The sequence below is a fragment of the Onychomys torridus genome, chromosome 2 (assembly GCF_903995425.1).
Source record: "Onychomys torridus chromosome 2, mOncTor1.1, whole genome shotgun sequence".
NCBI classification, from domain to species: domain Eukaryota; kingdom Metazoa; phylum Chordata; class Mammalia; order Rodentia; family Cricetidae; genus Onychomys; species Onychomys torridus.
This window is the reverse complement of record NC_050444.1, coordinates 166,907,092-166,934,094: the sequence shown is the minus strand read 5'-3', so window position 1 is coordinate 166,934,094 and position 27,003 is coordinate 166,907,092. Positions and strand designations below refer to the sequence as shown.

General features: G+C 48.8%; 1 protein-coding gene across 1 annotated transcript; it reads left to right on the top strand.

The window, feature by feature from the left end:
* Window positions 1-26: 26 nt before the first annotated feature.
* Gabrd (gamma-aminobutyric acid type A receptor subunit delta) lies at window positions 27-12,889 on the top strand. The gene is made up of 9 exons (XM_036177019.1): window positions 27-234; window positions 7,568-7,680; window positions 7,955-8,022; window positions 8,114-8,334; window positions 9,849-9,931; window positions 10,477-10,614; window positions 11,211-11,366; window positions 11,613-11,824; window positions 12,173-12,889. Exons 1-9 carry the CDS (start codon window positions 29-31, stop codon window positions 12,461-12,463), a joined length of 1,488 nt encoding a protein of 495 aa, XP_036032912.1. The 5' UTR covers window positions 27-28; the 3' UTR covers window positions 12,464-12,889.
* Window positions 12,890-27,003: the final 14,114 nt, after the last annotated feature.

The window sequence follows — 27,003 nt, the reverse complement described above, 5'->3', positions numbered from 1 at the left end:
CGGGGCGGGGCGGGGCGGGGCGGACTCGATGATCCATCCTCCCCTCGCGCCCGCGCCACTCTCCTTCGCGCTCCCGCCCTTCTGGTGCCGCCGAGCGGCCACAGGCGAAGCAACTTTGCTCGTGCCGGGGATGGCCAGACCTGTCCCGCGCAGAGCCTGCAAGGCCATGGACATGTTGGGTTGGCTGCTGCCGCTGCTTCTGCTACTGGGCGCGCAGCCGCACCACGGCGCCAGGTGAGCGCCTCCCGGGCCAGGGACGGTGTAGGGCGGGAGGGACTCGTCCTTTGGCGGGCGTCCTTGGTGGGGCAGAGTTCGGAGTTGCCAGGACCCTGAGTCTTCACCCCCAGGTCCACCCAGGTCTGCTTTGCGCGTGCTGTTCTTTCAGTTCTGAGGACCCTGCCGGCCTCTTTCTGATGCCTGGGTGCTGTTCGTCTCCAGTGCTGAATGCTGCGCTGCGGGGCGGGTTTGGAGCCTCCAGACCAGGTTAATATGGACAGCTAGCTCTCTTCATCCTTGGCCTTGGCTACTTCTCACTGAGCTGCTTCTTGCCCCGTTGGTGCCCTTCCAGGTGCTGAGCTGAATGAAGCTTGGCAGGATGAGCTGAGGGCAAAGGAAAGACTTGACTGAGAACTGGGGGGAGGGGTTGGGGGTCTGCCCTCGAGAGAGTCTGGAGTAATGACCATCCATTGCCTCTTTCCTGGATGGACGCCTCAGGAATGTTTGTTCCATCCCTGTCAGTAGGGCAGAGGCGACTGTGTGTCTCCTTTCAGGAGTGGCTTCAGAGTTTACAGACTGAATCCTGACTGCAGGTGAATGGCATCCAAGTAGTCCCATCACATACCCACCATGGAAGGAGACTATATTTTTGGGGAAGAAGGAGGACTGTTTCCCCACAGAGCAAGAAGAGTCTGAGAAGGAAAGCCTTTGGCTGGAGCTCCCTCTCAGTAGCCTCCAACACCCCACAATCCCTGTCTTCTTTCTCTGCTCCCTGGAACCTGAAACCCAATCTTGGTCACCTTGGTCACTTTGGGCAGAGTCAGCTTCCATGAGAGTCATGAGTGGGAGGGGGTGCTTTGTGAAAATCATTTGGATGAAGAGGAAGCAAATGGTCCAAACAGGTCCCTTGTGCTCTGGACTTGATGGCTAACTAACTAACTAATGGGCAACAGATATGGCTGCATGCCAGCTGTGTTTTGGCCATAGATATGCAGGAAGCAGGTCATGCAGGTGTCTGAGTTTCTTTGCTGGCAGGTGGGGAACAGGTCCAGAAGGCCAACCTATAACTAGGTTGGAGACCAGAGAATGGGCACTGACCGTGAGCCTCTGATCAGCCGGTGCCCTGGAAAGGGCTTTGTTCCTTCTGAGTCTCTGTGGGCTTTATTTCCCTTCTTTTCAGAAAGGAGGGTGAAGCAAAGTAGCACATCACCAGGGGTTAGGTGATGGCCTGTCCATGGCCACATGGCCAAGAATCTGAAACCCAAGAGGCTCTGACACCCCAACATTTTATAGTCTGAGCATGATTCCAAAACTCGTTTGGTGACAAATCCTGCCCTGTGCGGAGATGAAGCTCATTTTGTGTCTATTTATTGTATTTACAGGACCTATTTGTAGATTGCTTGCTGGGAAATTCTCCAGACCCCTCTCTCAAATCTGCATGTGTAGCCTATCCCCTTCCCCAAATTAAAAAAACAAACAAAAAAACGCAAAAAGAAATTATAAACCCTGGCTTGTGTAAAGCTTCTGAGGTGTTGGGTAGGGGTTGTGTACCTGTTTTCTTGGGCAGAAAAGCTGAGAGACTCAAACCTGCAACTTGTCATGATCCTAATCTTCTACAGAATAGCACCAGGCATGAAGTGGAGGATGCCACTCTGCCGAGCTTATTTCATCCTCTAATTGAAAATAGGTACTGTCTTGTCATACTTTAAAAGTTTATCCTTAGAAGGCTCTGCCCAGACTTCTTCTTGGCTTGGCCTGACAATAACACAATGTGGAGCAGTGTAACAGGGCTAAAGGATGTCTCCAGGGTGGGAAGGAGCCAAAGACATGTCTGCCAGCTCAGTCCTTGTGGTGACCTTCATGTTTAGCAAGGTCCTGACCACGCAGGACCTTCCACTCTCACCTTTTCTGGCCTGTCTACTTTAGACAACTTCCCCTCTCCTCTTAGTCTCCAGATTCTCTCCTCAGTCTTGACCTCAGTGCTTCTTTGTGGGAAAGACAGTGTGATAGGGAAAAAGTGTATATATCATAATGTGGGCTGGGCACAGAGTGCGAAGACCTGCATATATAGTGGGCAATGAGCTTGTCAACTGCACATCCATGTGGGTGTCCCTCCCAGGCTGCTGGCACCTCCATCTCCCCAGTGCTCACAGTGCAATGGTCGCAATACTCTTCTTTGCCTTGGTAACTGGGATGCTAGCAAGGAGCATGCTGCTCTAAAAGTGGAGCTGTGGGATCCGTGGGCTTGTGTGTGCGCAGTGGATGCATGCTGCAGTGAGGAGCATCCGCTGCCTGGCTCAGCTGCACCCACCTTCCCTTTCTGTCTCCAGAGGCATAGGGTGGGTTCGTTTCTCAGTGGGGGAGGCAGGAAGGAGTTCCTATAACACACCAGAAGTAGTTCAAGGGGGCAGCTAATATGTTTTCACTGCATTTGCTCTGCCTCAAGACTTTGAATCTCTAAATCAAAGCCTGATATGTGTCTGAGTCTCTCTGTCCATCTATTCAAACGATATCCCAATCTCAGGCTATCAGTGGTCTCCAAGGGAGCTTGGGAGAACCAGCAGCTCTCTGCCAAGATACCTGTAACTTACCAGTAAGAATGGAGACCTCTCCACCCCATGTGATGTTCATTGAGTGCAGAACGTGTGTACTCCCTGCCCATTAGCACGCCTGCTCTATAAAGCCTGTCATGAGCCAGTGAATAGGTGCAGAGCTGTAGGAGCCGTGGGCTTCAGGTCTCAGATTTGGCACGTAGCTGATCCTTCCTCACACCCCAGTCCTCTGTACTTATTCACAGCTGGAAAAATGGCAGCCGTTTTCCCAGCAGGAAGAGACACAGAAGTGAGTGAAGTCTCCTCCTTTCTTGCTCCTAGAACATAGTTAAGTGCTTACTTCCATGTTCCAAGCAGACCTAGGATAAGGAGGGAGAAATATACACACGTGTGCCACTGCCCTGAGACTGCCCTGAGACAGGGCCAGGAAGGACGGTGTCTCCTAATGGCCTCATTCCACACTGCCTAGATGACAGCTGGGTAGTCCAAAAATAAAGCCCATTTCAAGTCCCTTCACATCTGGCCTTCAGGATGACTTCCATTTGCAGTCCTAATTGTACTTTGTTAGATGCTAGGGCTTAATTTAACCGTTTCATACCTTGTAATCACATTGTCTCGTCTCTAGCTCCATCTCTCACTCTGGGGGACAGCTGGGGAGCAATCTCTCTCTCTCTTTCTGTTTGGAATAAACAATACACCCAGACATCTTGTCTTGTCCATCGTGATGGGCTAAAGTAGTAGTACTTGGTAGGCCAGAGATTTGGAAAATTTTGTTAGCTAGAAAATTTGATACCCAACCAACTTCTTCAAAGTCTGGCTTTTGAAGCAGAAAAAATGAAATATGGGATGGAAAGTGGAGCCTTGGACCATCTGCTACTGGTGCCTCCCCAACTCAGGAAGACTTTAGGTCTCCTAAGACACACCTAAGAGTAAATAAAGTCATGATCTTACCATGTATGGAGAAAGGCAAAGCTCTGTCTGGCTCCCCAGACCACTTTAGCTCTAGCAGAACTGCGTAGGGTTTTGTCATTGTTATTGTTTGTTTCTTCTCCCCGCCCACCCACCCCCATTTTGGTTCATGTAGCCCAGTCTGGCTCTGAATTCACTATATATCTGAGGCTGGCCTTAAATTCCTGGTCCTCCTACCCCCATCTCTGAGATCATAGGCATGTGTGTGCTACCATACCTGACAGAAGTGTGTGTTTAAAATGTGAATTTAACTATGAGACCGGCTGTTAAGAATCCTTGCCCTGACTCCAGATTGAGGCTTTTCCTGTCTCCAGGGCTCTTCATATCTACCTCTGCTTTGCCATGGCCACTGATCATGTCCTGTTCACAATCCAGAACCTTCTCTGTCCCATTGTCACTTTCTCCAAAAGGCTGCCCCTCTATGTAGCCTCCAAACTAGGCAAAAGAGATCCTGAGACCCCACCTGTAGAATTATTTTTTTTTTCATTTGTTTTTTCGAGACAGTGTTTCTCTGTGTAGTTTTGGTGCCTGTCCTGGATCTTGCTCTGTAGATCAGGCTGGTCTAGAACTCACAGAGATCCACCTGGCTCTGCCTCCCGAGTGCTGGGATTAAAAGTGTGGGCCACTACTGCCTGGCTAGAATTATTCTTAACACCACTGGGCCCTCTACCTAATCTGGTCTATGACTATCTCTCCGTGGCTCACTCAGCGTTAGAGAGGAGTTGCTTGATGGTCTAGAGAGATGGCTCAGTTGGTAAAGTGCTTGGCACATAAGCATAAGGTCCTGAATTTGAACACTAACACATAAAAATTCTGGGGGGAAGGATGTAACCCCGGCAATCTGAAGGTATAGACAGGATCTCTAGGGCAACCAGCCCCTAGGTCACCAGTGTACCTTACTAGGTGTGTTCCAGGTTACTGAGAGACATTCACATAGAGAAGCAAGCAATGGACAGAGGAGAGCCAGGCATTCAGTACCCAGGAGGGCTGAGGGGACTGTTGCAGTGGTCTGATGGGGCGACCCAGAAAGAGACCTCATTTCTGGTAGTAACAGGTAGAGCTGGCTCAGACTTTCTCCACCATCCCAGACCAAGGCCCTGGGGGCCATATCCAAAGTTACTCTCCTGTCCCTGGAATGAGATGGTCAGAGTAACAAGAGGTTCACTGAGTAACCGGTCTCTACTGTTAAGGAGATCTGTTGGTTCTTGTCTTCTTGAAGAAAGGAATTCTGTCGAGAGACATAGACAATTTAAGTAGAAGTTTATTTAGCAAAGCAAACACTCTAAAAGAGACTAGAGTTGCCTGCACAAAGGCAGAGAGCAGCTCAGTGGTTTGGGATTGTGGATTTGTTTTTGTTTTTATTTATTTTTTTTTGTTTTGTTTTGTTTTTTGTTTTTCTGAGACAGGGTTTCTCTATGTGGCTTTGTGCCTTTCCTGGAACTCACTTTGGAGACCAGGCTGGCCTCGAACTCACAGAGATCTGCCTGCTTCTGCCTCCCAAGTGCTGGGATTAAAAGTGTGTGCCACCACCGCCCGGCAGGGATTGTAGATTTTAAAGATGTTTTTATGAATATTTATGTGGTGGGTGGTATATTCATGGGAGGTAAAATAACACTTTTCCCTCCCAAATCATAGTGGGCAGGATCTTCCTTTTAGGATATTTCTTCTCATGACTTGTACAAAAAGGGATGTGTGAGCATCATAATGCAAGAGATATTATAATGACATAGGGTCTCGGGATGCAGACCCTTTGTGCACATGTGAGAGGATGGCCTGGTGCTTTTGTTTCTGATACAGGGACAACCTCACTGAGCCTTCAAGGGTATTTAACTACAAAGGGACATTCTGACCAATAGCAGACATAGTTACTGCATTCTCCTCAGTCACCTCATGTCTAGCTCCTGCCTACCTGGTATCGTTCCCACTCTTTTTTAGGAGAGTCCTCCTCCTTCATGGTGGACCATTCCCCTGGGGGCAGGAGCAGAGCATGCATTAGTGTTTTAGGCTGCCACAACACATTACACAAACTGGGTGGCTTCAAACAACTGAATTTCTTTTCTTTTGTACATCTGAAGGCCGGAAACCCCCAACCTTCTGGAATGTCTGTGAGGACAGTCACCCTCAGCTTCCCTCCTGCCTCTAGTGGTGGCCAGCAGGACTCAGTACCCCTCATCTTGTGGAGGCACCAGCTGGCCTTTCCCTTGTCTTCACCTGCCTTCCTATCCTCTGCCATCCATTTGCTCTCGTTTTCTCTGCCTGCCCTGCTCCAGTGTGTCCTTATCCTAATTACACTCACAAAGACCTTCTTCTCAGGCAAGGTCCCAGACTGAGGTTTCAGGTGGAAACAATGGGAAGGCAAAGAAGGGTGGGAGACACAGTTCCAGCAAGCAGAAGAAAGTATGGAGAGGCTGCTTAAAGCTCCGTGCTCTGGCAATGTCTGGGTTGGTGGCAGGGTGGGTCTGTCTGCTTCACAGTTTTGGATCTGTTGGAGGGAAGTCTTCACTGCTGCCTCAGCAGCTGGGGAGTTCCCCTACACTTTTGGGGACCTCAACAACTTAGGCCAAGCTGGTGTTTGTTGCTTCAGCACAGAAAAAGTTCAGCACTAGCCAGTTTATTAGGTAGAGATGGAGATGGTAAGCACTTATTTACTTAGAGACAGGGTCTCATTATATAGCTCTGGCTGGCTTGGGATTCACAGGTTAGATTTTCTGAGCTCATATTTTAATATAAGTTTAACACGAGGACTGAAAACTCACTAAAAAAAAAAAAAAAAAAAAAAGGCTATAACTAGTGTGTGCATGCATCCCAAAAGCAAGCAAGGGAAAGTAAAATGTACAGGTGTCTCAAGGGAGTGTCTCAATTAATTGTCTTGGCATTAGCCATAAATACCTTTTTTATTTTTTGTGGCTTTCAAGTTGCATCTCAAAAGGTTGCTAAATAGCCTTTTTTTCTTTCCCTTTTTCTCTCTTGGCAAGTGAGATTATAGGGTGGCTCAGGCAATACCCTGGATTATAACCTGGTAAGGTAAAACCAGAAGCCACTAGAATTACAAAAGGGTTTAGGACATGTTCTTTTCCTGTAAATGGAGTTTCTAAAAAATTGCAAATTTACTGCTGCGAAGAAAAAAGACCTTACACCATTGTTAGTTGTATGGAATATTCTCACTTCTCTGCTGGCTGAGAAGCTTCAACTGCATTCCAGAGTGAGTGGGCTCCTCTCTCTTCTCATGTCCCCAAGATTTTCCCTGCCTTTCTGTCCTACCTAGTAGTTCTGCTGGGAACAGCAAGGCCAGCACAGGCTGTTGTATTCACCTGCCCCCAGCTGCTTCAATGTCAGGCTGAGTTCTAGGTGCATATGGCCACCTGGAAGGTAAGGGGTCCTCCTGAGAGGATAATGGCCCACCCAAGTTTCTGGGTACTTCTCACACTCCTTTCTCTCAAGCCACATCCAGAGAAACTTTGCTGACAGGAAGGCCATGTGCTCTTGTTGAGTTGGGGTCCTCTGCTCTGGGGACAAGCCCTGGGGATTGGGACACAGGTGATTGTTGGCTAAGCCTTTGGTTTTCCTCCATGAACATGTGGAAGAGGGGGACTAGGGAGATCCTCAAGGAGACTGGGATTTCTGCCTATATTCTGAGATGGCACAGGGCACAGAAAGTTCCCTAACACTGGAAGATAGCACAAGTGTGGAGGACCTCTGTGCTGTCCTGTGTCTTGCCTAAAGGCTGGGGGAGGGGGGCTGCTCTTCCTTGGCATGTGTACTGAGGACAGTGCTCCAATCCCAGGCCCTGGTGCTCTGCCTGCTGTGACCAGTTGACTTTGTGTTCCCAGAGCAATGAATGACATCGGAGACTACGTGGGCTCCAACCTGGAGATATCCTGGCTCCCTAACCTGGATGGCCTAATGGAGGGCTATGCCCGAAACTTCCGACCAGGCATTGGCGGTATGGGCACAGGCAGGAGGGTTTGCTGTGGTATAGGTTCTGCTGGGATCTGGTTTGGCAACTCCAGGAGTTCATTGGGTTTCAAGCACCAGCCATCTCAGATGGAAGAGGAATCTCCCCAGGCACTGTGGGAAATGTGTACCAACTCCAAGGTCCCAGAAAAGGCTTTGACTAATCCTCTGTCCTGTCTGTCTGAGCTAGCCTTGAAGGACAACTGGGGTGCCAGGCTGCGGTTTTTACTACAATAACTTTAGCAGGCCCCTGCTTCTTACAGGTCCTCCTGTGAACGTGGCACTTGCCCTAGAGGTAGCCAGCATTGACCACATATCTGAGGCAAACATGGTAGGTGCCAGGCAATACTGCTCCTTGGGCTGTAGGCCACCAGGAGGGCAGGAAAGGACAACAGCTTCAGTGCTGGCCTCCTTCTCTACAGGAATACACCATGACAGTATTCCTGCACCAGAGCTGGCGGGACAGCAGGCTCTCCTATAACCATACCAATGAGACCCTAGGTCTGGACAGCCGCTTTGTGGACAAGCTATGGCTTCCTGATACCTTCATTGTGAATGCCAAGTCTGCCTGGTTCCATGATGTGACTGTGGAAAACAAGCTTATCCGCCTACAGCCTGACGGTGTGATCTTATACAGCATCCGGTGAGCTGGGCCTGCCTTCCCCTGCTGCTCAGGCACATACCCTCATTCTTCCAGGACACAGAGACATGAGTAGTAGAGAGTGTGATGCTCATTGTACCCTCTAGCTTTCAGAGGCTGCTTAGTTGGCATTAGCTCCAGATATTACAGGAGGCAGACAGGTGTTTTTGCTTTTCAAATGAGGCTAAATCCATATACTACGTATTCACCATTTTATAGGGAACACTTTAGCACAGTCAACTTCTGTAATCTTACCCTAAACTGCCTTTGTGACATTCAATTGCTCCAAAGGAAGGACCACTTTCTGGTATGCCAAGATGCCTATCCATCAAGCAGCCACACTTTGGCTTTGTGTATGCATGTTTGCACGTGTATGTGCTGTGACACATGTGAGGAGGTCAAAGGTCAACTTGTGGGAGTCAGTTTTCTCCTTCCACCAGTAGTGGCAAAAGCCTTCACCTGCCGAGCAAGCCATCTTATCAGTCATTTGGTTTTTGAGATTCGGCCTCATGTAGCTCAGGCCTCATGTAGCTCAGGCTGACTTTGAACGACTTACTATGTAACCTTGAACTCTTGGTTTTCTTGCCCCTTACCTCCCATGTGTGGAGATTGTAGCTGTGCACCACCACACCTGGATAGCCCGAAGACCTTGGCCACCACCCATCCTGCTTCTATCCTCATGGATCAGTGGGTATTTCACAGAAGTGGATTCATATGCTGTGTGGCCTTCTATGTCTGGCTTCCTTCAGTATTGTATCTTCTAGCCGGGCGGTGGTGGCTCACGCCTTTAATCCCAGCACTCGGGAGGCAGAGGCAGGCAGATCTCTGTGAGTTTGAGGCCAGCCTGGGCTACCAAGTGAGTTCCAGGAAAAGGCACAAAGCTACACAGAGAAACCCTGTCTTGAAAAAAAAAGAAAAATCAAGAGATTTGTCAAGTGTGGTGGCGCACGCCTTTAATTCATACACTCAGGAGGCAGAAGCAGGTGGATCTCTGTGAGCTCAGGGCCAATGAGTTTCAGGACTGCCAGGGCTAAAAAACAAACAAACAAACAAACAAAACAAAACAAAAAAGAATCTAGAGATTTTACACAATAATCTAAATGTTGGTCTATCCTGGAAAAGCAGATCATTTGGCAGCAATGAGCCCACCCCGCTGTAATTACCAGCTGTCCCTTTAGTTAGTACCTGGGGGAGCTGAGGCTGGTTCTTGCCTCATAAACTTGTAACTTGGACAAATAGTCAAGCATTTTAAGGAGAATATAATAAATGAAATAATTTCTTGGTAGTTCTAAAGGCAGTTACAAATATCTATTAAGACTACCCTAGTTTTCAGTTCTTACCCAGATGCCAGAATTATGTTAAACAAACCCAAGAGGCAGCTGGAGCTGCATGTGGCTCTTGATGAGCAGGTGGCTCCTCTGTGTTGATGCAGGGGGGAATATCTGCTGTCTAGGGCCAGGGGACCCACTAGCTTCCAAAGGTCACCATGACCTCATCAACCCACTTTGCCTATACAGCATCACCTCCACAGTGGCCTGTGACATGGACCTCGCCAAGTACCCCATGGATGAGCAGGAATGTATGCTGGACCTGGAGAGCTGTGAGTGCCCTCCCCAAGGTGGGGTAGGCCCCTTTCTGTTTGGGGATGTGCTGGCTCCTTCAGTGGAGCAGGACACTCAGGGCTGTGAGGCTGCACAGCTTAGGGCCAGGGCCAGGCTGACCTGGATCAGAGCTCAGGGAAGCTTCCAGGATAGGGCTTCCCTGTGAGCCAGTAGCCTGTATAAGAAAAGCATAGGCTGAAAGGCCTAAGAGAATTTAGCCAGCACAGGTGGAGAAGAGCCTAGAAAATCTGACTGTGGCAACCAGGCTATCCTAACACAACAGCCCTGGGCACCTTTGCATCCTTCATCAATGATGGCTCTGATTATGTCTGCACCTCTGGATCTATCAACCTTCTCAGAGATGTAGAATACTGTGCCAGAGCCAAGGACACTCCCCACTCCCCCAGCTGAATCTGAGTGGATGAAGTCTCTGGCTGTCACCTGGTCAGCCCTGCTCCTCGGGCTCTTATGTAGATGGGGCATGCCCTCTGAGACTGCCAGGGCTAAGCTAGACTCTGCTGCCCACTGGTGGGCTCTCTTACAGATGGCTACTCTTCTGAGGACATTGTCTATTATTGGTCAGAAAACCAGGAGCAGATCCATGGGCTCGACAGGCTGCAGCTGGCCCAGTTCACCATCACCAGTTACCGCTTCACCACAGAGTTGATGAACTTCAAATCGGGTAACTTAGGGGCATGCCTGTGAGCTGCCTGCAGGTTTCTTGTGCTTTATAACTGAGCTGCCAGCCAGTTCTGAGGGCTGAGGATGCAGCTGGAAAACTGCTGAGTTAGGCATTAACTGAGTGTTGCTGGCTGTGCTCAAATGAAATGGGAACACACTGCTATGCCTATAGCCAGGTTTCTGCCTTCTTATTCCTGGGATATTTCTTCCCAGTACTCTAGGCTTAAAGAGAACATGGAAGTGGATATTATAGGCCCTTATCCTTAGGACTAAGCCCCTTACTTGGCCACCTTTCCTTTTAGAGTGTGCATATGCATAGAGTGGGGCAGAAGGCACAGAGATGGGGGCAGTTACCCTGCCATTAGCTGGACAGGTTGCTCAGAGCCAATTCAATGAATTTGAACCATTTTCTTCTTTGAGTGACCCAACATCTTTGTGGCCAGATCTATGGCAAGGTATGGAAGGTGAATTTTCTAGGATCTTCCATCAGAGCCTCATAGTGGGCCAAACAAACAACCAAGTCTGCTCCCTGACACCTGTGGGGTAAATGGAGTGGTGGTGGTGGGGAGTTGATCTGACAGTGGGTTGTCCCCACAGCTGGCCAGTTCCCGAGGCTCAGTTTGCACTTCCAGCTTCGGAGGAACCGGGGTGTCTACATCATCCAGTCTTACATGCCCTCTGTCCTGCTGGTTGCCATGTCCTGGGTCTCCTTCTGGATTAGCCAGGCAGCAGTGCCTGCCAGGGTATCTCTAGGTATGAGGCTTCTCTCTTCTTCCCATGAGGTGATAGAAGGAAGGGCTATACAAGGACGGGGGCACCCTTGGCCTCTAGACCTCATTCTGTCTGCCCCGTGCAGTGGCCAGTCAGAATAGGGTTAGTCTCAGGAGCTTAAGGTGGGAGTAGAGGGCTGAAGAACTCCCTCTTTCTGGGACCCAGGCCCTGATGGATAGGGTGGGAAAGAGATGGGAGGGCTCCAGCAGTGGCTTCCCTTTCTACCAGGCATCACTACTGTGTTGACAATGACCACACTCATGGTTAGTGCCCGCTCCTCCCTGCCACGGGCTTCTGCTATCAAGGCCTTGGATGTGTATTTCTGGATCTGTTATGTCTTTGTGTTTGCTGCCCTGGTGGAGTATGCATTTGCTCACTTCAACGCTGACTACAGGAAGAAGCGAAAGGCCAAAGTCAAGGTCACAAAGCCAAGGACAGAGGTGAGAAGTTGGGTGGGCTAGTATCTTGGTTCAGAAGCAAGGATGAAAAAACAAACAAACAAACAAAAAAACAAAAACAAAAACAAAACAGGATGGATGTCTACCTGGAACAAGGGAGCAGAAAGAGCTGTTCTTCTGCTGGCCAACACGGAGAAGGTCACTTTTGACCCCTGAGTCCCTGCCCCTAGGACTGGTTCCTGAGCACAGTCTGCTGTAAGGTTGTAGTGCTGATTGATAAGCACAGACAGGAATACTTCCATTGGCTTGAACAGGGTACTGTACAGGAGCCCTGGTCAGCCAGGGTATCCTCAGCACCATCCTCCTGTCTCCCCACCCCACCCTCTGCAGATGGATGTGAGGAACGCCATTGTTCTCTTCTCCCTCTCGGCTGCTGGGGTCAGCCAGGAGTTGGCCATCTCCCGTCGTCAGGGCCGTGTCCCTGGGAACCTCATGGGCTCCTATAGGTCTGTGGAAGTGGAGGCAAAGAAAGAGGGGATGTCCCGCCCAGGGGGCCCAGGAGGCATCCGTTCCAGACTCAAACCCATTGATGCAGACACCATCGACATCTATGCCCGAGCTGTGTTCCCTGCAGCTTTCGCGGCTGTCAACATCATCTACTGGGCAGCATATACCATGTGACAGCAGCACAGCCGCTGCCGCTTCACTCACCCTGCTGCTGGGGTGGTGGTGGCCAGGAGCTCCTGGAGGAGTGGCCCTCTCTGTGGGTCTCAAAGTGGGACAGAGAGGAAGCTGCAGCTTCCTGAGCTTTACCTCAGCTTTGTCCGAAAGACCAACCAGCATTTCTTGCAGATGGAGCAGGATTGGTTTTGCATAGAGGGCTGGCCATAGCTAACCTGACTCTGAAGCTGAGCCTGGCACTGCTGGGCCCATGGGAGCTAGGAATTTTTAGACTCAGAGTGATCCTGATTTCTGGGCTTTTGCTCTGTGGGATCAGGATCAGAGAGAAGGAGAGTGGAAGAGAATGACCACTTTCATGGTGAACTGGGGGAGATGGGCATTACAAGGCCTCTTTGGTCCCAGCATGAAATAAAGCCTTGACCTGGCAACTGGCTTCTGTCTTTGTTGCACATGGCAGTTACACTGTGGCCTTCTCTGCCTATGCTTCTCTGCCACAGGGCTAGATAAGGAGGAGGGTAGGGACAGCCGAGGGAAACCCGTAAAATGTAGGGTAAACATGCTCTGAGTGCAGGGAAAGCAATGGGGTCGGGTCCCCAAAAAGAGGCTGACTAACAGAGGACAACAGTGGGGGCGGAGGTTGGAGAGGAGAAGAATCAGTGCCGATGACATCAGCCTGGTGCGTTGGTATCTGTTCTGTTCCTGTCACCGGGCTACGTTGGAGCCATTTTCACTGAGGCAGAAGCAGATCTGGGAGCATGAGCTGAGAGCCCCAGATTTCAGAGCCACACATTTTTGAAATGATTTCCTAAAAATCTCAGAAGTGGGAACACATCTGGAGCTAGGGAAGCTCAGGGAAGCATCCCAGAAGATGAACTATGTGACTGTGTCTGAGACATCAGTAAAGGCAGAGATGTAGGAACCTGGGGATGGTTTAAGAAGTCATTACTCCCTTGATCACCTGGTGGAGGCTCAGACCCAAGGTGCCACTGTGGTGCCTTCTTGGGTGAGGTAATAGGAACTTAGAGGCCACCTCAGGCCCTACAGACACCCCTTAGCTACATCCCACAGCAGCCTGAAGACCCCGAAGCCATCGGAGCATGTGATAGGCATCTATTAATAAAGGGGTCTAACACTGAGTCTTCCATGTAGAAGGAACAAAGAGTACAATTAACAGAACAGCTTTTCATCCTGGGTCTGCTCCAGGGTCCTTCACAGTCAGCAGTTAGTAACTCAAGAGGTGACAGAGTTAGCCAGGCCCACCGCCCTGCTTAATCAGGGTGGTGCCCAGACCATGCCCCATTGGTCCTGTGGCACCCTTCTGGTGGGCCCCCACTCTATACCATTAAGGAGCTTGGAAAGTGACTGTGTGAACCAGTTAGAGTGTCCATAGCAGTGTCCTCCACAGCCACAAACCATTGTAGGTGTCAGTATCATAAAGTCACTCCCAGGTCCATGAGGGACATGGGGCTGTGTTGTTCTCAAAGTGCAGAGGAAGGCCTTGGCTCCTCTGCTCAGACCACAGACTAGTGCTCATTCTTTGTCTCCATCTCAAAGACCCCTGACCTAAGGACTCCTCCTCCTGGGACCTTGGCTGCTTGGTGCTAAAGGTTGAGGTTGTGTGGCTTAACAGGACGTTCAGGGGTGGGAGCGCTGAGCTCTAGTGTGGCCAGGAACTACAAAGACAGAATGAGCCTGGGAGCCAACAGAGAGCTGGTGGCCAAGCAAAGCCAGATCTGGGCCAGCTGGCATCCCAGCTGTGACAGCAGGAGAGGTAGTCCAAACCCAGCCATCTCGGGACATCCACAGGGCAGGAATATCCTTACTCAGGCCCAGGGGCAGGCTTTTCCCAATTGCTGCACCTCTGCCCTAGAAGCTTCCTACATGGTTACTGTTTCCACCTCCACAGGTTCAGAGAGTTGCCTGAGGATGGGGGCCCAAATCCTAGGTGATGCACACTGTAAACAACCCAAGACTACCTACTCGCCTCTCCCCTTAGTGCAACCTAGACCCCCAGGAAAGCAGCAGGGCCAGCTCCAGCTCTCTAGGCCTCAGGGGATGGGTGGGTGGGTTCAAGTTTTTAGAGCTGCTGAGGTCACCTGGACCCAGAGGCCAGCAGCCTAACTCTTCTCCAATTGCACAACCTGCCAGCTTCAGCACCCGCCTCTGCCCTGCCTCCTGCCGCCTGCAGTCTGCCCTCTTTCTGCTGCATGTACCCACGGGGAGCTATTTAAAGCGGCCTTTGCGATTGCCTTGGGCTCCCACGCAGCCAGGCCCACCCGGGCAGCAGCCTTCGCCTGATTCTGCAACCAGCAATCACTCCCTCCAGCCTGCAGGCTGCTATTTCTGCCCACATGTTTACAGGGCAGGCGGAAGGATGGGAAGGACTGATGCTTTTCAAACACCAGCCTCTCTTCCGGTGGTGAGGACAGGAGCTGACTGAAGGCTAGGGGTGGATCAAGGGCTGCAGCTGAGAAGAGCCAGCTTGGAAAGAGGATGTCAGTGCCTCCTGCCTGCAATGGCACCAGGGGCAAAGGATGAGAGGCAGGAGGCTTTTCATCCTGGCAGGGATAGCTTTTTCCTCTGCCCCAGGCTGGAGTGCATGCTTTGAATGTGGGCTACTCCTCCCCAAGGCTGGAGGCTGATGGAGCTAAGGGGGCCTGGATGTCAGGAGAAAGAGCCCTCTGGCAGCAAGGACTGGACAAGAGCCCAAGTTCAGGGATCCAACCTTGCCCTTCTCCTAGTGTGTGTGTGGGGCAGACATGTAGGGTAAAAGGAGTCCACATGGAGGGCTGACTTTTGGTATGTTCCTTTCAAGCAGAGCTAAGACAAGTCTGGGGCTGAGGTATCTACTTTTTAGAGCTACACACCTGTTCTATCAGAGCTTTGGAGGACAGAAATCCTAAACCTAGGAGTAGGTAGGCTTGACTCCAGGGAGGAATCTAGCCTGACTTTCCTCTGCTTCTCATGCTGCCTGCACTTCTGAGCTTTAAGATTTATCACCCTGACCTCTGCGTCCATCATCACATGGTTTATTTCTGTCTCCCTTCTTTCTTACACAAACACCTGCCACTGGACTTAAGAGTTTCCATACTTGAGTATGGTTCATCTTAATCATAATTGTATATCTACAAAAATCCGAAGAAGCCACATTCTGAGGATCTGGGTTTGAAGCATTCTAAGGGGAAGTTGTTGAGCTCAGTACAGATGGCAACCCCAGAAGCAGGAGACATGGAATGTAATGTAAGGGAAGAAAGGGAAAGAGGAAAAGCTGGAGTGTGCTTTATGGCCCAGGGCAGTGAGCAGCAATCACACAGGGCATCTGTCCACCATCTCCAACTACCACCAGTGAATGACTGCCCCAGAACCCCAGTGTTTACAAGCTGAGTGAGCATCCCCCCAATGTGGCACTACCAGAAAGCAAGAACTGTCACCCTCAGCTGCTGCTTACACTAGGTGAATCCTCAGGATCCTCTGCAACCCACCCCCTAACAACGCTCACATATACTTAGGTACCACATTAAGCCCATCTATGACTGACTGCAAGGTGGTAGCTGCGGAGCCAGCAGCCACAGTGGCGTTTCAGTCTTACAAAGATGGATATTACACAGAGAATCTGGTTTGTGTTGTCTTTGGGATTTTTAACTACAAAAAAAGATTTGATCATAAAAGCTGTTAAGTTAAACAAATATAAGGATATGGATATGTTGCTTTGGAAAAGAGTCTCTGCTTTTGTTTCCATGGAAAGCAAGAGGCTATGGATTTGTTCCAGATTAAGATACATCAGGTTTGACCAGCCAAGACCACCTGAAAGGTCTCTGATGACACCATGGCCCAGATGATCCGACATCCAAAACGGTTTCAAGGCAACTGGCTCAAAAGATATAACCTCACAGACTACTCCATAATCCTAAAATTTTCTTTATGTCCCCATAAGATATAGCGCCCCCTCCATATACATTAAGCCCATCTCTGACTGACTGCAAGGTGGTAGCGGTCACTTTAACAACATCCACTAAGAAAGACGATGGGAGCTGATAAGATGAGCTCAGCTATTCCTTTGGTTACAGTAGTAGCCCCACGGAGTGAGGCCATGTCTGGATGAATCAGTTTTCTCCACCCACTCCTGGGGAACTCTTTTCAGGACTTAGTTGCCTCTGATGCAGTGACACATGCCCTTCCAGGTGCTGGCCTTGGTCACCTTGACCATATATCAGTCACTAGGCAACTATACTACAGGAGTTAATAAGTTCTCTAACTTCCAGACCCTCTCTTCCCAGCTTCTAAAAGTCTCTCATGTTAACCCCAAACCACAGAGACTCTGGCTTGACTCCTTCTATCACAGATTTTTGTTCTACAGTTGGAGAAAATGTGGGAACCCACAGAGCTTGCTTTACACAGCAGGGCTGCATTAGAGGATGGCTGGATCACGTGCAAGGTGTTTGGAAGGGTCTGCACTTGGCTGTGCTGGGGGAGGTCTTTTGCTCCACCCCTTGGCATTTCTTTAAAAGGCCTTTATTAGAGACAGAAGGGGCTGGTGGGTTGAGACCCAGGCCCTCCCAAGGCTATCCTATGTTTTCTATCTGTCTCTCTCTATATATATATACTTCTATCTACAAATTCCTCATTTCTCCCTGCTCAAGAGTACCCTGGGGGAATAAGAAGGAGCCAGCCTCCCTCAAGAAAATAACAACAGGGCTCTGCAATTTGAAGTATACTGGGAACTGGGATTCAACCCAACAGTGGGCCCATAACCTCTTAGGTTGACAATGAGACAGACATGGGCGAGGACCCCATCTGGCACCTGGTGTTCATCAACCACCATCACACAGAGACAGCAAAACATGTTGGGTCAACTCAGAGCCTGTATCTGAAAGCCCTTTGGATTTCAGGAGACCTCTCCACAGGATGCATTCTGACAAAAAAGCAGCATGGAAAGGCTTTGGGGGATCCCCATCGTTTATGTGGGAGAAGTATTGTGGAGACCTTCTCTAAGATGGTCAAGCCTCCTCTTGAACTAAGGGTTACTGTTCTGTTGCTGTGATAAAAGATTCTGGCAAAACCCAGCTTAAGTGGGGGGATTTATTTTGGTTCACAGTTCTGGAGGGATCTAGCCCATTATCATGTCAGGAAAAATGTAGCTAAAGGGAGGAAAGGAATGATATCAAGAAGGAAGCTGGCTTATGCTATATTCACAGTCAGTAAGCAGAGAGCAATTGACTCATGTGCTCAGTCACTTTCTACTTTTTATTCAACTTAGGGCCAGGACTACAAGGAATAGTCCTCCGCACAGCTAAGATGGATCTTCCCACATCAGCTAATCTATTCAAGATACCAAGGGTCCTCCATCCCTTTCTTTCATCAGCATAACTACATCCACCTTATCCTAGATAATTGATACAGCAGAAAGAGGAAAATGACCTGTCTGGCCTCTTAGAAACCTTTTCATGGGCTGGGCCTGGTGGCAGAGGCTGAGGCAGGAGAATTAAAAGTTCAAGGACTTATCTGGGCAGTGGTGGCACTTGCCTTTAATTCCAGCACTTGGGAGAAAGAGGCAGGTGGATCTCTGAGTTTGAAGCCAGCCTGGTCCAGGGACACATAGAGAAACCCTGTTTTGAAGCAACACACACACACACACACACACACACACACACACACACACACACACACACACTTCAAGGCCCACTTGGGCTACAGAATGAGTTCAATACCAGTCTGAAAAGTGTTAAGCAGGGCATTTGTGGAAACTTCAGACTGGAGAACCTCCTCTACCAGTGATGTAAAATCAGGTGGATTCTTTGGGAATTATTCCATCTGGAGACCTATCAATCAAACTCACAAGACTCCTCTGGGGTCAACAGTCCTTATGATTAGTTCTTGTGCCTGGTTTTCAGCACTGTCTGCTCTCTGGCTGCCGGAGACAAGACTCTCTTTAAATACATCCTGGAGAGCTTTCTGGCCTTCATGAATCCCTGAGGCCATAGCTGACTACAGCACCAGCCTCAGGGAAGGCTCTGTAGGCATCAATCACCACGTGTTCTACTAGTACGAATCCTTGTCGTCCTTGTAATAGAGAGCACATCAACTCCCTACTGGCTTGGGGTTACGTTGAGGACCACCCATCTCAGCTCAAGAGTCTCCAGAAACAGAGGGAGTGGGGTGAGACAATGGGTGCCACAAGTGTCCCAGCCAAATGTCATTTCTGTCTGTGACAGTTTGCTCCGGGGATGTCAACTCTCTTGCTCTTGGGCAGAGAAACTCACAGGGCAGAAGTAGCACTTTTGGATAAGACACTGCCCACACATTGCTTAGGGACTGTCCTCCAACTGCTCTGAACTGTAAGGATAAGGGATGAGGCACCAGAGCACCTATAGCTAAGAGGTCATCATTTCAGTACAACAAGTACAACTTGGGGGAGTTGAGCCTGCCTTCTCTTGTGGAATACATGCCTTCTCATTAGTTAAGAAGTTCTAATACCTGCCGGCCTGGAGTACTGGCTCTGGAATAGGCCTTGTGTCTTTTTTTTTTTTTTTTTTTTAATTTAGCTTTATTTTATGTGCATTTATTTTGCCCACAGTGCTAGGTTTCCTGGAACTGGAGTTACAGACAGTTGTGAGCTGCCATGTGGGTGCTGGAAATTGAACCTGGGTCCTCTGGAAAAGCTGCCAGTGCTCCTAACCACTGAGCCATCTCTCCAGTCCCAAGGCCTGTGTCTTACCCTACCACTGTCTCTACAACCTTGAGCAAGTCTCCCAGGACCTCAATATCTTCATTTATTTAGTGTTTGGATTTTAATCCTCCAGAGACCCCTGAGTTGAAGGCTTAGTCGCGGGTCTGTGGCTCTACTGGGAAATAGTAAAAAAAAATTTTAGGAGGGAGGCTTAACAGGAGGAAATGAGGTTCCTGGGGGTGTGCTCTATCCTGTCTCTGTCGGTGTCCTGGTTGCTATGAAGGAAGAGCTTGGTTGTACCATGCTCCCTGCCATGATGTTCTGCCCTGCTGTAGGCTCAAAGCAACAGGATCAAGCAACCATGAACTGAAGCCTCTGATGCTGTGAGCCAAAATAAATCTAACTTGTTTGTTTTTGTTTTCCTGCCAGGCATGGTTTGTAACACCAGCATTCAGGAGACAGAGGCAGGAGGATTGGGGGTTGAAGCTAAGAGTTGCAGTTCTTCCACTTTTCTGTTGAGATAAGGCCATTACTCCATGTTGTTATAAAGCATTGTTTTTTTCAAGCTGTGCCTTACCCTGAGAGACTTGTTTTACAAGCAGCATTTGATTTCAGTGTGAATGTAGCTTCTGAGGCAGGAGGACACTGAATCTTGTTATGCATGTAAGTACCACTTGTCTATCACCACCATGAGGTAAAAATTGATAAGTAACTTATTCCCAAGAGTAAACATGGTATTGCACTAAACATTCACCCAAGCAAACTTAGACCATGAACATAGGGGCATTGTAAAATTGTGTCAGGAAAGCCAACCTGATAACTTATCAAATATACCACATTGAGAGAAGGTGCAGCAACCTCACTGGGGTCCTGTAAAGAGGAGGACATCTCATACTGCAGTGGCAATGTTCTCCCTCCCCCCTACATGCCTGTCACCTGACCCTCTAGTAGACGCTTCAAGAGACCATCAACCAGAGAACTCCCAACCATCCCAGGAGTTTTAGCTTGGCTCTGCTCTTGCTACTAACACAACCTTCTCAGATTGCCATCTGTCCAACTACCCAGTCATCTGTGTGAACCCAATTCTGTTCTTTTGTTTGTTTTCAAACCTCTGTGTCTTCCATGGTCCCATCCCTCAGTTTTGCAGGTCTATTCAGCCTTAAGGCTGGAATCAAACCTGTGACCCTGAGGTTTGTCCCTGTGGCAGGGCCTCTAGCAGCAGAGTTCATCATTTAACTCGTAGAGATGCTGTGTGTCTCTCAGTCTTACGCCTTTGCCAACAGTAAGGCCTTTTGGAACCCCTTGAGCTCGGCCATGGCCTCTTTAACCCTTTGTGTCTGTGTGTGTGTGTGTGTGTGTGTGTGTGTGTGTGTGTGTGTGTGTGTGTGAAAAGATTTACTATATGATGTGTATTTTGTATCTGCGAGTTAATATTAGTAATTAAGTTGTATAAAGAATCTGTTTGCGCCGGGCGGTGGTGGCACACGCCTGTAATCCCAGCACTCGGGAGGCAGAGGCAGGTGGATCTTTGTGAGTTCGAGGCCAGCCTGGTCTACAGAGCTAGTAGTCCAGGACAGGCTCCAAAGCTGCAGAGAAACTATGTCTTGAAAAACCAAAAAAAAAAAAAAAAAGAAAAAGAAAAAAAGAATCTGTTTGCTGGGGCTGGAGAGATGGCTCAGAGGTTAAAAGCACCAACTGCTCTTCCAGAGGTCCTGAGTTCAATTCCCAGCAACCACATGGTGGCTCACAACCATCTGTAATGAGATCTGGTGCCCTCTTCTGTATACATAATAAATAAATAAATCTTAAAAAAAAAAAAGAATCTGTTTGCTAATAGTCAGCTATCAAGGGAAATCAGGACTACTTAGCAAATTATAGCCAACAAAATCAACATAACTTGTGAATTTATTAATTATTAAATAAATTCAGACATTGGGGAAAGATACCAATGTATCTGTCCATCTATATTTCTAACATAGTGTGCCTATGGTGAGTTTCAGGCTACCCTGGACTACAAAATGAGACCTTGTGTGAAAAATCCAAGCTGATTTTTTTTTTCAGGCATTTTGTCACAACAACAGGAAGACAGCGTTTCCATAAAACCAGACAATATTGCTTCTTCCTCACAGCATCTAGAACATTGTCTATCTCTTGCTACCACTCAGTGGATACCCATTTATTTTTATTAGTTGACTCAAGTCTCCTTTTTAAGTGCCAATAGCCTTTGGGAAGAAATGCAGGAAGATGAGCTTCCGGCATGGAGACGGCCAGGCGCTGTGCCTGGCAGGCTTACCTACTCCGGATGAGACAGAACAGCCCCCACACCACATGTGGGGAACTCAAGACCCGGGAAAGGTTGGGGTAACTCCTGGCCATGTGGCAAGAAGGACTCTGGTCCATCTGGATCTTCACTCCTGCCCCTCTGTCCATGTCAGATGAGGAGCATGTCTGCATGTGCCCCTCATTTACAAGAGGCTATTAATCCCTTGTTCTGGGACGTCCTCAGTATCCTTACTCTCAACACCCAAAGACGCAAGTTCCATGCAGCTTCCTTGGCTGGGGGTTGGGGTGTGGAGGCCCTAAATTCCTATGCCTAGGATTGCCCCACAGCTGTGATGTCTAAAGGGTACAAAGGAATCTACATTCCTAGGAAGTGTTCACAAAGCCACTCTGTCAGGGGAAAGGTAAAGGGGCCAGCAGACCCTGCCCTTGGGAGGCTCCTGATCTCTGCAAGAGAAAGCTCAGATGCTTCCAAAGAGAGAGACACCTGGACATAGCCAAGTTGCAAGGCCTCAGTCTGGAGCCTCCCTGCAGAGCAGCAACTTCGCCTCCATCTGCTGGTTTGCTGGAGCCAGTGCCACCCAGCAGGGGCATGCCTCCTTATGTCCTGGCAGGGTAGTTCTTGCCTGGCCCAGGGCCATGTGTGGGGGTGGGTTTATATGTTCAAATGTGCAACCTTCCATCTCAAAGGCCATAGGCTACTGGTCAAGTGAAGTTCATGGTAGCTTTGGGCTCCCCTTCATTGCTTGCCACAACCACCTCCCACCTGGCCATCACAGAAACTTGCTGACAACACATGGTACAAGAGCTGTCTGTACTTCCAGGTCTTTCCTTGGGTCCAGCCCCCAGGGTGGAACTATCAAAAAGATGACATGGATGCAGCTTAGATTCTGTTGCCTCTGTCAACTTGCTTTATAAAACTAGTCCCTAGTAGGGGGCTAGGGAGTGGGGATTCTCCCATCCCACAACCTGGCCAGACCAGAGGACCTCCTAGACAATGTCTGGTTGTCTGTGCATCTACAGCCTGCCTGCCTGAACCAGGAATGATTCATACATATTCTGGGACTGAGCTCGGCTTGGTTGACAGCTAGCCCACTGGCCCCAGGCAGCTTGATACCCAAGCCCCCAAGAGCTCGGGTTGCATAAAGCCATTAAGGGGCTCAGGCTGGGGGCTGGGAAACCTTTTAGCATCTCCTGTGATTGTTTGAGTTAATGTGACTCTATTTTCATGGGGCTAAAATAGTGCATGTAGTCCTGGAGCTGTTGCCGTCATTGCCATGGTGACATGGTTCTGGCAGAACCCCCTCATCCTCCACTGGGTCTTAAATAACCCCAGTCTTCAGGAAGGTGCAGGGGGACCCAGTCTGTTTTCAGAGGCCTCCAGACTGGGTGTAGCACAGTAGTCCTTTGTGTTCTTATGCTTGGACAATGCCCTTAGCCTCTAACTCAGGCTTGGATCCTGGTCCCAAGCAGGCCTCAAAGCAGGAGGAGCCCCACTCTGTGCTCAGCCAAGGTAGAGAAAAAGAAGTGAATATATGTGTGTTGCACTGTTGTACCTGGAATACCTACAGGGACCTTGAGCCTCAGCTCTGCCTTCTATAGCCATGTGACCCTGGAACAGGTCCAGTGCCCCTCAAGCCTTAGGCCTGTACTCTGGGAGCACATGACCAAGAAGCAAGTACAGAGCCTCCCAGACCTACAGAACAAAGTCATGACTCCATATCCGAGGGAGATGCTAAGGCCCCAGTGCAAAGGGAGACAATTGTGCCTGTGCAGGATATGGACCTCTCTTTCAAGTTTGGTTGATAAGTACGTGGGAAGGCTCTGGTTTGCTGTTAGTTACTTCACATCCCTTCTTTCCCTTTATCTAGCTTTCCTTCTCTTTAGCTTCTTGATCCAGCAACCCACAACTTTTCTTAGTTCTTCTGCCTTTGTTGACTTAGCGTCACCCACATTCAAAATATCCAGATACAGCGCGCGCGCACACACACACACAGAAGAGGAATTACACATACACATTACACATGCAGGGACATGTGTACACTCAGCATCATAGGTTTTTATTTTCTGAAAAAAATGTATTACTTAAAGGATTACATAAAAACAGGACTGGTGTGATGGCTCAGAGGATAAAAGCACTGGCTACCAAGTCTGACAACCTGATCTCCATCACTGGGTCCCACAAGGCAGAAGGAGAGAATGGATTCCCACAAGCTGTCCTCTGACCTCCACATGTGCAGTGTTACAGGTACACACCACTCCACTCTACACACAATAAACAAATAAATAAGTGAAAAAAATTTAAAGGATTACATAATTTAATTTGGAGAATTGCAAGATACACTGGGTTCCAGCTCATCCTTTGACCACAACCCCCTAAGTTAATATCTCACATAGCTACGGCATGTTTATCAGTACAGAACACCTAACATTTCCATACTATTAAGGACATATTTTAATTGAGTTTCTCAATTTTTGAACAGTGGTTTTTTTTTTCTTTTTTCAGATTCCGTATTGCACTGGCTTCTTTTTTCTTTCTTTTTTTTTTTTTTTTTTTTTTTTGTCAAAACAGAGTTTCTTTGTGTAACAGCACTGGCTGTCTTGGAAGTCACTTTGTAGACCAAGCTGGCCTTAAAGTCCCAGAGATTCACCTGCCTCTGCCTCCCGAGTGCTGGGATTACAGCATGCGCCATCACACCCAGCTCTGGCCTATTTTTTTTTTTTTTCAACAAGTGTATTGGCAGCTCTTTTCTAGGTGAGATACACTTAGTACTTAACCTCTTGGAGTGTCACACTGCATCCTGAGAGCTGGGATTGCAGGTGTGCACAACCATGCCTGGTTTATGCAGTGCTCAGGGTTGAGGCTTTCTACATTCTAGGCACTCTACCAACAGAGCTATATCCCCAAAAGAACAGTATTTCATCTTTAGTTTTGATATAAGTAAGTCTATAGGATAATTCTTTGCAATAATTTCTGGGAGGGTTTTAATAGAACAAATTTCTGGTGACATAGTAAATAAAAGCCAAAATACTATTTAAATTAAAAGAACAAGGGTTGGGGATTTAGCTCAGTGGTAGAGCACTTGCCTAGCAAACACAAGGCCCTGGGTTCGATCCTCAGCTCAAAAAAAAAAAGAACAAAATTACTTTGCTTCTTGTGGTATTATTGAAAGTCAAGCTTATGACATCATCATGAGAGTCAAGCACTCTGCCACAGAGCTACATTTCCAGCTCCACATTTTAGTTTTTACTGATTCAGGGTCTTACTAAGTTGTCCAGTCTGGCTTTAAATTCACTGTGCCACTCGGGCTGCCTTGAACATTCAATATTCCTGTCTCAGTCTACTAAACAGGTGGGATTTACAGGCTTGCACTCAGAGGCCTGTCTTAGAAGTCCATAGATTTAAAAAACAAAACAAAACAAAAAACCCAGGGGTGATCAGCACTCAAAACTGTGGTGTGGAGAGGACTACAATTGGAAGGGCAGATAGCTGGAGAGACAGACCTGAAGACACGGGAAACAGCCTATGAGCCTGGAAGGTGAAGAAATAGGACTGTGTAGGGACGGACAAACAGAGCCCACCTGACAGTGTTGGGAGGCCAATCAGCCAGAGCTGTGGTCACTGAGGAAGTAGGACATGGTGCCCCACCTCCCAGTCCAGCACCAGGATGGGGTAAGAAACAGAGCCAGACCCTTCCTCAGCAGCGTCCCTCTTGTGCCCCCTTCTGGAAATGCTTGGTACTACACTTGCCAGTGGTGGACAGGAAGGACTTGGTACAGAAATTTCGTCTATAATCACCGGCAGTGTAGGTGAAATGCAAAGTCGAGACAAAACTGGATTTGGACACATAGAACTTCTGATGTGTTCCCCAACCACTCCCTATCCTCCTCTTCCCCACTGCTTCCACAGACTTCCCAGGGACACAGGCTATCTTTGCATGTCTATCACATGTCCTTCCCCTGAAATATGTTGTTAGGTTCCCATGCCAGCCTCTTCCAGGGCCTGGTCACACACCCAAAAGAGCTGCCATCGGTTTATTTATTTAGTCAGTTAGGTTTTGGGGGAGGATTTTGTTTTTGTTTTTGAGACAAGGATTCTCTATGTAGCCCTTGGCTGTCCTGGAACTCACTCTGCAGACCAGGCTGGCCTTGAACTCACAGAGATCCACCTGCCTCTGCCTCCCAAGTGCTGGGATTAAAGGTGTGCACCACCACACCCGGCCCTGCCATCTATTTGTTCGTTTATGTGTGAGTGTATTTGTATGTATGTTGGTTTTCTGTCAATTTGACGTAGCTTGAGTCATTCTGAGAAGAAATTTCAATCGAGAAAATGCCCCCATTAAATTGGCCTGTAGGCAAGCCTGTGGGCATTTTCTTTTGCTTTTTTTGCTTTTCTTTTCTTTTCTTTTTTTTTTTTTTTTTTTTGAGTCAGGGTTTCTCCGTGTAGCCCAGGTTGTACTGGAACTCCCTCTGCTGACCATGCTGGTCTGGAACTCAGATCTGCTTGCCTCTGGATTAAAGACATGCACCATCACAGCCCTGGGGTGAGGGGGCATTTTCTTGATTGCTGATTGGTATGAAAGGGCCCAACCCACTGTGGGCGGTGCCATTCCTGGGCAGGTGGCCTTGGGGTGCATCAGGAAGCAAACTGAGCAAGCCAGGAGCTTGTTCCTCCATTCCTTCCTCTGGGTTCCTGCCTTGGCCTCCTCGATGGACTCTGACTTTGAACGTTATCTAAAACAAATAAACTTTTGGTCGCAGTGTGTTATCACAACAGTAGAAAGGAAACCCTGACCAAGTGTACTTGTGTGCTATTGAGGCAAGGTTTCTCCCTGAACCTGCAAGTTTTCTTGGCTAGGCTGAAAGCCAGCAAGCCTCCGTATTCTTCCTGCCTCTAACTTTCTCACAGAGCTGGGCTTACAGGTATGTGCTGGACAGCCAGTTTGTATTGTGGGTGCAGTCCTCATGATTGTGCGGCAAATGATCTTAACCACTGAGCCACATCTCCAGTCCCACATAACTGACAGGGGCCAGTCTCTAATGGCATGCATGAAGAGAAAATCCTGGCTTATAACCGCACTTATTAGGACCTCAAGCAACATCCGAAGAGTGAATGAATGAATGAATGCAGTAGTTGTTGTCACATCTGTTGGTTTCTCTAAATCCCATGATCCCTGACAAAGAAAGGAAACATCTGCTGAGGTGCCTCCCTCAGCTGAGTGACCAGCACTGTCAGCAACTGCTTTAGGCCCTTCCTGTAGCAGATGGGTCACACACACACACACACACACACACACACACACACACACACACACAGCCGGTTCAGGTCAGCTTCACATCTGGAAGGGTGAGCAATGTTTCCCCTCCCCCACAGACTCAGAGACCCAGAGGGGAGTCTGGGCAGGGTAGAGTCACGCCTCCCCGGGAGGTGGAAGAAGCCCTCACTTAACCCTCTGCAAGCCACTGGCCACTTACTACTCATTCTTTGCCTCCCCACACTGGTGGAAGTATCTACCCCGTCCTCTGTGCTGGCTGGCTTTATGTCAACTTGACACAAGCTACTGTCAGCTGAGGGGAAGGACCTCAACTGAGA

What these genes read in the sequence shown, in the direction of transcription:
- Gabrd (XM_036177019.1), top strand. Translation starts at nt 29, where the DNA reads ATGATCCATCCTCCCCTCGCGCCCGCGCCACTCTCCTTCGCGCTCCCG. An exon ending in CAGCCGCACCACGGCGCCAG is followed by an intron (nt 235 to 7,567) that starts GTGAGCGCCTCC and finishes TTGTGTTCCCAG; the next exon opens with AGCAATGAATGACATCGGAG. An exon ending in ACATATCTGAGGCAAACATG is followed by an intron (nt 8,023 to 8,113) that starts GTAGGTGCCAGG and finishes CCTTCTCTACAG; the next exon opens with GAATACACCATGACAGTATT.